The sequence below is a fragment of the Corvus hawaiiensis genome, chromosome 2, assembly GCF_020740725.1.
Source record: "Corvus hawaiiensis isolate bCorHaw1 chromosome 2, bCorHaw1.pri.cur, whole genome shotgun sequence".
Classification (NCBI taxonomy): Eukaryota; Metazoa; Chordata; class Aves; order Passeriformes; family Corvidae; genus Corvus; species Corvus hawaiiensis.
Genome location: NC_063214.1, coordinates 73,006,777 through 73,017,394, shown reverse-complemented (window position 1 = coordinate 73,017,394; position 10,618 = coordinate 73,006,777). Strand labels below are relative to the sequence as shown.

Genomic DNA, 10,618 nt, shown 5'->3' with positions numbered 1-10,618 from the left:
TGAAAGAGGGCAGGTTTAGATTAGATGCTAGGAAGAAATTCTTTACTCTGAGTGTGGTGAGACACTGGAACAGGTTGCCCAGAGAAGCTGTGGATGCCCCATCTGTAGAAATGTTCAAGGTCAGGTTGGACAGGGCTGTGAAATACCTGGCCTAGTGAAAGGTGTCCCTGCCTGTGGTGGGGGGTGTTGGAACTAGATAATCTTTAATCCCCCTTCCAAACAAAACCATTCCGTGATTATACCAAAACTAACATTCGGGCACCAAAGGACTCTGGTTTGTTTATTGGTAAGGGATTCATAACGCTTAAGTCATCTAAATAATTATGGCTTATAGAAAATGGCTTATTTAAAAGAGGAATGAGGTTTCAAGAATAACCTTATCTAATCCCTCCCTTCCTACCATGAGATACTTTGTATGTATTGTTGAACTGCACATGTGGAAACAATCTCTTGGGCCTCTTTAGGTCAAAGATAATCCTGTGAACTCCCCTTGCAACAACCGGGCAGCCTGGTCACATGCTAGTGCAAAGGTGTGACCCCTATTCCACAGACAGTAATTCAGATTAAGTATAACTGCTTACCTTGGCAGGTAAGAGCTGGGAGTCTCAGTTACAGAGACAGAAGATGTACTGAGGACCTGCTCCCCAGGCAAGAGAGTGAGGAACATATTAGCAGGGTGGGAATCTGCACGTGGATGGTCAAGAACTGCACCAGCCACACGAGCCACAAGAGCATGTGTAATCACTGAAAGAGGTTATAAGAAAGGTGTGAATCTGGGGAGTGCAAGAGGTAGAAATACTGATGAGGGGGAAAAGATGGGCTGGTCAAATGGGAAAAAGAAAATTAAATCAGACTAGCCAGAACATATCCCTTTCACCTTAACAGTGACAGAGAAAGTCACCCAGGCTCTGTCACTTCCTTTTTAACCAAAAGTTCTGAATTAGTAAATCATGCCTGAGGATTAAACACCACAAATCTGCTTTCAAGAGTGATTGTGCTACTGCCCCGAATATTTTTAATTATGAAATCTCACCTATCATTCACTGTGGATATTTAAATAGTGTTTTCTGTGTGAAAATGCTAATTTTTAGTATTAGTATAGAGGCTATATTAGTTGTAATTGGTGGGCCTGAAATCCTGCTGGGCTTCATGCCTTGAAAACCCACAGGAAAAAGACAGCAGTCTAGGTCTCCAACAGCTTGCAGTTTAGGTACAGCAATAACCAAACTAAGAATGCTGTGCCTAAAAGCAGAAGATGACAACACTGGCAATTTAACTGTTGTCCTGCTTTGAGTGGTACTGTGCCAAAGAAAAAAACCTTTTAAGAAGGATTTGAAGGTGAATTAAAAAATTGAGATGCCCAGGGATCCCCTACAGTGAGGGACAACACAGAAGGAGCTAGCAGGTGCTTTGCTTGCAGCAGGCACAATACAGGCTGGCATCATGGACTTTGATATGGGAATTCACATCAACACACAGTGAGAAACTAATAGTGGGGATGGGATAGTGTCCATGGCTTTGCAGAAGAGTAAAACTAGGTCACAATTCTTTTCAACAGAGAGGGGAGTATCAGTAGCAATACACATGAAGTGGTCAAAGAAGTGACATTGTCAAAGCAGGAAGAGATAAAAAACTATCTTACCGGTTTTAGTTTGGACAGATTTCACATACTGAAGCCACTACAAGGCCCAAGACTACTTCAGGTGAGGAGGCAATGGATGAACTTCATATGTAGGGGTGAAAAAAAGAAATGTGACTTTAGACTTACCCAGAATATCAGCTTGTGGAAAAGTCAAAGACAGTGCCCCAGATTTTGGGGCTCAAAGACTGCAAACGCAGAGGTTTTAGCCCCAGTGACTAAAGAGAGGGGAAAAGACCGTTCAGAAAAAGGTTGACATGGTTCATCCAGTTGCTCAAGAGGTGAGCCCAAGATTACAGTTTGGACTGAAGGAAGTAGGTCGTTTTTGGGATGCAGCAACAAGGAGGCAGGAGTAGGATTTGCATTTATGGACCAAAAGAAAAGACCCAAAGAGTTTTCAAATGCTCCCTTACATTTAGAAATTACTTTTTTCTTGTGAAAAGTAAGTTTGAGTCTATATTTTTAAAGATAACTGTTTTCCATTGCCCTCTCACGAAATTGAGCCTGGCAGAAGTGATGTTGGGCTGCATATTCTGCCCAGTTTGCTCCCACTGAGACTGTGGTGAAGTATGTTACACTGTGCAGCAGTACTCTGGTTCACTGATGCAAATTTGAGGGGAAAGGCCCAGCTCCACCAGCTACAGGTGAACAGCAGCAGTACCACAGCCCATGGTTGAAACGAATGGGATTCTGTTGATTCTCAGATCCAGCTGCTCCCACCTCGGGTTTCCTCCTAGAGCTTGACGGCATCCAGTGTGACAGATACTTGACAAAAACACTTATAAGAGAAAAGCTGTAAGGTTACCAAATCCTAACATGATGTATTACAAGGGAATAGGGTCATTAAAAAGGGAAAAACAACTGCATCTTCTCAAAGAGCTCGTAATCTTTTCAGAGGAAAACAGAAGAGCTTTAGCTACCAAAAAGAAAATATTTTCCAAGTATATACTGCCCTCCTGTGTACAACTCAGTATTAGATCCAACAGCTGCAACCTACTTCAAAAACTGAAAATAATGTGGTGCTGTGGTGTCCCAGATAATGTAGGAACAGTGGTAAAATCCTGGCACTACGGGAACAGATTGAACAGACAGCTCAGGCCAGGGCTGTCATCAATGAGAAACTACTGCCATGGGACTCCATCAATCTTTTATGAAGGAGATCATGCTGGATCCCTAGCATCAGAAGCCATGAGAGCTGCAGGAACTCCTTCTCACAGACCAAAGGCAAAGCACCCCCACGCTGCCTCTGAACCCCACCACTACCAGATATTGCCCACAAATGACTGACTTCTTTAACTAGAAGTAATTTCTTCCAATTAAAGCTTCTAATGAACAATTTGAGTCTGGCATACTCCTGCTTAAATACTTACCTGTGCAGAGGTAATTTCTTTTTTTGAGTATTCTTGATACCTTCTTCAACAGCTCTGCTCTTTTAGAAAAAAAAAAAAAAAAAAAAAGGATTTTAACTGTATTGAAAGAACTTCACTGTGAAAAATTAACTGTCTATCTCTATTAAACAATGCTATGCTGTGCAGGGATCCTACTGCACTAGTACACATCGCTTCTCAGTGTAATGAAAGTTTTACTCACCACTAAATACTTTCCCTTTGCTTTTTATTTTACCTTTCCCTTTTTAGAAAAGCAGGTCCTCAAGCAACTGTGGAGCAAAACTGAGAGCAAATTCATAGCCACAGTGAATGGTACACAATTCTGTTTCCAACTGCAAGTCACATTTGCACTAGCACACTTTCAACATGAAATTGAAAAAGTCTCTTAAGATCATACTAAGATTGATTTGAAAATAATATATATTTGTCTTCTAGGCATACCATGGCCTTCTAACGCAATTAAGTTTTTTTTTCAGGTAATTCAGTTACTATTTGCAAAAATCCAGCACAGTCTTTACAAAAACTAAGTAAAAACTTCAGGAGCTAAGTCGATGTGAGTAGCAAAGTTCTGACAATGTTTACATTGCACACTGAAGAAGAGCATTATTGCTGAAATAGATTCTTTATTTCCTGAAACATTCCAAAACAGCAGTATACACAGTTGTAATCAAATATTAAGTCATATGCCATTATAAGAAAGCATTGATTAGTGCAACTGGATTTTGTAAAAGATCTATCAAAAAGATTTGCATTAAAACTCATTTTCCATAAGCAACTGTTAATAAAACATTACAATTTTATTCTTTGTAATAAAGTACTGAAAATCAACAGTAGTTTTAATGATCATTGTACCTTTGTAAGTGCAACGTGATTTATGCTGCCATTTTAAATACAAAACACTATGACAATAAATTAACAATTCAACACATGGTGATAGACCAACAAAAACCATGCTGACCCAGCTGGATGACAATTTCCAGTGAATGCTACCTTTTTTTTTGTGCTTCTGCAACATAAATATACTGCTTGGTATTGCCAATGGTAAGATTTTCTAAGATATGTTCCTAGAGCTAAAAAAGTACATTACCCCAAAAATATTATTTATGGCACAGAAAAAGTTAAATTATCTCTCTGTAGTTCAAGGTTCAGGCAAGTTTAAATGAACTTAAGTATACAAAATAAAATGTATTGAAAACACTAGAAAAAAATTCAAGCACATACATAAGTACCCCAAAATTCCAAATAAAATGCATGATGCCTTTACACTGAATAAATTATCTCAGAACTTCAGTACGGCAAAGCTGCCCAAAAGGAAAATCTCCTAGTTCCTTCCAAGGAAATATTCTGGTATTTTTCACACATGTAATACTTTCTTCAGTTCCAAATGCCAACACTGCCATTGTTAGTCTGATAACAATGCAGCTGTTCAGGTAACTGATTAAGTGCAACATTAGTATTTGATAAGATGCTCATTTTTTAAAAATGACATGGCATTGTAGATGGTTACAGATTAAGATCCTGGGCAAAATAATACTGCATGACCCTCCTTTTCCAAATCATTGTTACCCAGCCAGCTGGGTAATGAAATTCACACTGTGTTTTCCACTGTTGAGGGGCAACCTTCATCAATAGCAGCCGTCTCTCCAGTTCCCATCCCGCATCGTGCTCAGTGACGACAGTGGCTTTGGAGGCTGAAGGAAACTGTATTAACCAAATGACAGGGGAAAAAAGAAAGGAAAATGAAGTCATATCTCCTGTGAAAGATCAAGGTAAAAGACATAATTTACTTCTGCAGTGACAACGGCTTTGGGGCTTGCTCAGAGATATCACTCTGGTATATTTCTGGCTACACATAAATGCATATGTAAAGATCTATGGTGAAATTAAGGCCACTTCCAGTGAGAAGAGCATGAAAGATTTGTAAAAAGGAATTGAGAGAATAATTGTAATCATGCATGAGATCCCTCTAAACGGCAAGATTTGGTTTTTCAGGGCTAAAGACAATAAAAACATATTTTTGTCACTATAGGCAGCGGAGATCTAATGGGAAACACTTTCCAGAAAGCTATTGTGCTCAGCACGCATGAAAAACCAGCAGTTTATAAAAATACTGTGCAAACAGCGACGAATTTTATCGGTTGAAGAACTCCACCGAATTCTGCTCCAGACCCTCTTTCCAGGACATGTGACAATGTGTTTCCAGAGCCACCAGTTCAAGCACTATGACTCCTGACAGGAACTCACCATCCTCTGTGTCCCCACCCTCACACCTGGGCTGCATCTCCCACTCATCAATGAGGACTTCTAAAATACTTCCTGACCATTATCCAAACCCTCCAGCTACTACTGAGGCAACCATTTCAAGTAAAACTACAAAAAGGAAAAACAACCACGTGACTTGATCTAACTGCCAGTTCACTGGTAACACAGCAGGCGCTATCTCTGATTTGCCACGTGTGATGTAATTTTGTCACACCACAATTTGCTGAAAAAAATGTTTCAATTTTGTGAAACTATTGCATATAAAATCAGATCTCAAGCCTTGTTTTCACACTACTCTGCTTTTGCAGTAAGCTACTTATGCCTCCTTTCCCTTCCAAATGCTTTTTACTGTAAAAAGGCAGAGGTATCTTGTGAAGCAGGCAGCCAGTCAACTCTCAGAGCAGCTCCAACTCTCTGCTACAACTGCTTTTTAAGTAGCAAAAACACTACTTAAATAAAAATAGTTGGTTAAACTTAGATTCAGCCAAGCTGCTTTTGTGCAGCTCCACTTTGGTGCAGCATCACTTATCTTTGATACAAATCCAGTTACTTGTGACTAAGAACATAATCTGCCTCTGCTATTTTCTGCAACTGCTGCTTTGTTTCCAGAAAAAAAAAGAAGCAAGTATGTTTAATAATGTTCAAAAAAACCCCAAATCAGGGCAAAAAAAGGAGAATAATTAGCTAACTTGAAAATAATTCTAATACTGCTATGTATCCAGAGGTGAATCTCTGCTACAGGGCACTGACAGAAAAATGTGCCAGCACTGAAAACCATTTCAAACAAGCACAAGCTGTAGGTATCACATTACACTGTTTGAGACAACAGAGTTTTGGAGGGATTGTAGTGCATTTCTACTTTTCCATCACCAGCTGGATAGCAGTGACTGGCTCCAGTGCAAGGCAGCAGGAACAAGCAAGCCCTGGCTCCACAGGTATGCTTACATTCCTGCCACAGTTGTGTGTGGTATGTGGCATGATCCAGACCCTGAGCTGCTGACTGACTTTCTGGCTTTAGCTGGAACCTGCCTCACCACTGTGGACTTGTCTGGAAACTGGGAGTGTTGCCTGACCCTGATCACCATCAGCGCTGCTCTAGGCTGGGCACTGCGGGGCAGCCCAGCTGTCCCACTCGGCTCCCTGCTCACCCTGCCCTAAGGGAAGGTGCCCCCACTGCCCCTCACACTGCATAAGGCTAAAACACAGAGAACTGGAAGGTGGGGTCTGCAAGAAGCCCTGAGATTGGAGTTGGAAAGGGCTGAGGGTTGTGTGGATCCACTCAACAGGAGAAAGAAAAAGGTGCTGTCTGACTTCTAAGGCTAAGGAGAGATGGATTGTACCATCACAGTTTCTTTACACTCCTTGAATCTTGGAGGATAAGGAGAAAAGCAGTTAACATTTAGCCAAATTATTTATCTTGGCTATTTTAATTTTATATTAAAAAATATTAAAAGCATTCCCTCATCCAGTGTTTTATCCTATGCAGTAAATACTGAAGTTCCGTAACGGAACCCCAATATACTGTGTCTAAGAACCTATTTTAAGTACTAAAATACCACTAACTTGGCTACTTAACAGTCTGGCCAAAGGTAGGAAGACAGATTTCCTCTGAGTGTGCACTTCTCCCTGAACATCTAATTTATTTAAAAAAAACCAACATACCTGTTCTATTTTTAATCAGGTCATGACTAAAAACACTATTTAAGTGTGAAAGAAGCTAGACTCAAACTGATAATCATTCATAATCTAATACCATTCATTAGAAATTAACACAGTGAAAAAAACTGACAAGTGAATTCCTTCCAAGAAAAGTCTGTACGAACTGAAATTGCCTGTATTTTTCCTAATGAATCAATAAAATTAAACGAGGGTGTTAAAGAACTGGAGGCTGAGCTCCAGTCTTTTTGACTGAGCTTTGCTTTTCAAGTCCTGTGAACTCTTCATTCCCACAGTGCAAAGATCATCCATCTTCAAACTATCACTGGTTTGGCTCTATGGCAGAGGATGCTGCTAAAGTACATTTGAAGGAAAGGAGACAGGAGCCCAGACTTTCTGGACTGTAAATAGCTTTGTTACTAATTTGAATCAGCTTCTAATAAAAAACACTGTTGAGAGTACAGTGTCTTACCCTCCCACTGAAACCTCTTAATTCTGTTTTTCTTTAATACTGTCTGTTGTATGAGAAGTTACAAAATAGCAAGGGACTGGTCTTCATGACCCAGAAAGGCTTCCTCACATGTTGCTATGAAAGATTTAAGAGCTCTGGAGAAGAACATGAAGTGAAGGAAAGGAAAAAGAAAAAAGGAAAGAAAACCCTCAGCTATAAAGAACTCTAACTGAGAGAGATCCAGCTGAGAGTAAAGAAAGCTATAATAGAAATCTCATGGTACAGTCTTCATCAAAGAAGAAACCTGACGGCTCTTTATCAAAGTTTCACCACAGTTGGTCAAAATCTGTTGTCAGTCACATCAGTATAATCCCCAAGTAGCTCAACCAAAGACAGAATGTGAACAATTGAACTTATTCTGGATCTAGCCAGTATGTAGTGAAAAGTACAAAAATGATGAGAGCTAAACAGTGACAGTTCATCCAGCAGACAATGAGGTGGTCACACAGCAGGCCCTCACAAGACGAGGGATGTTTGCAATGGGAAGAAATAGTTGGAGGAGTTAACTCAAGTTGAGAGAAGTTTATCCTTGACAAGACTTAATTCCTATTAATTACAGAACATGCAGCTAAGAGTTTAACTCCCAGCTATTACAAGGTGATTAAAACACAATCTCTTGCATCAAGCTTATTTTATTGTTTGATTTTAAAGTAATTAATTTGAAGATGAATTTATCATTTTTTTCCATGCAAAAAAATGCATTTGCTTAAAAGTACAGCTTATTGCAACTATGTGATATTCTAGGATTCTCTGTGTGCCTATTGTCTCCCAGCTGGAATTGAAAAGATGTTCCAAGACTGTACTATCCAGGATATTTCCTTCCTCCCAATGCTGTAATGGTACAACTTGCATTTGTACAGACTACTGCCATTTACAACAACAGGGACGCAGCTCTTTCTATCTGAGCACTCTAAGACTTGCTCATGCTGTGACACTGAAATAGCAGTAGGCAAAAGTCTGGGAGAAGGTAAGACACATCAGTTAATGATATGAGGTTTCCATTTGTTTGGATTTCTTACTGACAGGTGGCAAGCCATTCCTATTTACATGTGACTACACACTACCCATTATCACAGTTTACCAGGGGCTACCAGCATGCATTGTCCATCACTACTTCTGGCAAGCAATCTTGACCCATTCAGTGGCTCAGCACTGGGAGACAGGAACTTATGTTTTATAGCTTCATATTAAGGAGGTAAAAAAATTCCACAATTTAAGCCTAAGCCATCCACATAGAGACTGAGGCCCGTTGAACCCTCACCTTCGAACCGGCTGTGCAATTTTACTTCTGGGAATGCCACTCCCATTGACGGCCAGCGACGGTCTTGGAAGAGCACTGCGCCCTACAATGCCTTGACCAGCAGTCTTGTTTGGCATTGGGATCCCAGTGTTGGAATACAGCTGCGAGTTGCTGGACACTGGAATACTGCTGTTGTTACTACTCCCTTGTACAGTTGGGCTTACGTAGGCAGTAGCTTTGAGAGGCTGTCTGACAGACACTGGAAAATGTCCCACACTGTGAACTCGGTGTTGAAGCTGTCCTGGTGATGGAACTGTGAAGAGTGATGGAAAAGGAAGTAACAAGGTCACTATGCAACAAATAACACCAGGTAGTTATGCTCATTTCTAGATAGATCTGAATAAAGATAAACACATCATTACGCAATTTACTTCCTGATTACAAACTGCTGAAAAACCTCTTGGATCCAATACTGTATCGAGTAACAGTGCACTGAACTAAAATATCCCATTCCACCCCCATCCCTAAAAAAAATCCCAGTCCATATTGATCCTTCTTTCTACCCACAGAGATTAAATTAGCCATTATAAGCACATTAAATCCATCTACACACTTAGAGCTTTAAACTGGAGAAACTGCTGAAGGTATAAATTAGTCACTGTTAGATGATTTTGATTTTTGTAAGATGGCCTGTAACAACCACATCTTGTTCAAGCAACATTGCATTAAAGCATTATGAAGCATCACAGAAGTTTAAGCTTTGTGCATAAAAACAATAAAAAGGCTATAAAAGGTCTTGAATGTAACAGCATATTCAAAGGCTGATGTTATGCAAACTATAATTTTCAATCAATGCTATGAGCTCCAGAAGCTTTATATACAGATTTTTCTACCCAATCCTGCCCTCTGGTGTACATTTGGCATGCATCACTTTCCAAGTCCACGTATCAAAAGCAAACTGTCAAAAGCCTGAAGCATATAAACTAAGACACTACATTTAGAGCAACCCTTTTTCAAGTCTTTGAAAAAAGAGTATCTTTAAACCATTCAAAGACACAGGAAAAACTGCAAGGGAGTGACTCAGATTATACCGGCAATATATTGCTATGAAACAGTTATAACATAGCTCCTGAAATACTCCAGCACAGCTGCTTATCATAAATAGTTTTTTAAAAGAGTATTTCAGGAAAATGGAATTTTATAAACACACACATATATAAGAGCATGAACATGCAAATAAATAGATATTTCTAAAATATTAAATAAAATTAAACTCTCAGTGCACAACCATGAAAATCCATGTGGGAATCTGAACTGTTTCCATTCTCCTGTAAAAGCAGGACAAAATACAGTAAAATAAAACCATCAGTCAAGAATATTTTTCAGAAAAGAGGCAATTTAATTGTTTTGAAGACATTTGTAACTTCTGCTCAAATTTGAAAGAAAAACACCCAAAGGAAAAGTTTTTGCCAACTTCTCCCTTCAAAATCTCACAAGAAATGGAGAGCATAAGTTAAATCCTTTCTTCCCAAATTCTTTTTTCCTCTTTTCTTCTGCCTTTGTCCAGTAACATCCACTTTTCCTATTTCCACTCAGAGAACCTCAGCTACAGTGCTAAAAAAGATGAGTTTGGATCTTGATCTATCTTGCTCAAGTTCTACATGATTCATCTACTAGATCAATACCCCCTCCATCCCCCCATCAAGAAGTCACTTAAATTAAACCAGTTACAGAGCAATTTAAATTCCCCCACTCAACAAGTATATTATACTTGAGAATATAACCCTCTGTTTACTGCATTTCCTCAGAAGAAAGTGGCTCAACTTCAGTAGGAGAGAGGTCATGTATTTTAAGACAATGTTTATACAGTGTACTGTACAACCAGCATTGTATAAATTACCAAGAAAAGCAGTTTTCAATTG

At 39.5% G+C, this 10,618-nt stretch overlaps 1 protein-coding gene across 3 annotated transcripts in view; it reads right to left on the bottom strand.

Annotated features, from left to right (window-relative positions):
* Positions 1–3,630: 3,630 nt before the first annotated feature.
* The window catches only part of SLAIN1 (SLAIN motif family member 1), a 50,659-nt gene continuing 43,671 nt past the window's right edge, over positions 3,631–10,618 (bottom strand). For all 3 annotated transcript variants that reach the window (XM_048295664.1, XM_048295665.1, XM_048295666.1), the window contains 2 exons: positions 8,718–9,009; positions 3,631–4,728 (listed from right to left, as the gene is read on the bottom strand). In XM_048295664.1, coding sequence (XP_048151621.1) covers positions 4,653–4,728; positions 8,718–9,009 — 368 coding nt within the window. In that variant the 3' untranslated portion in view covers positions 3,631–4,652. The remainder of the gene's footprint in view (positions 4,729–8,717; positions 9,010–10,618) is intronic.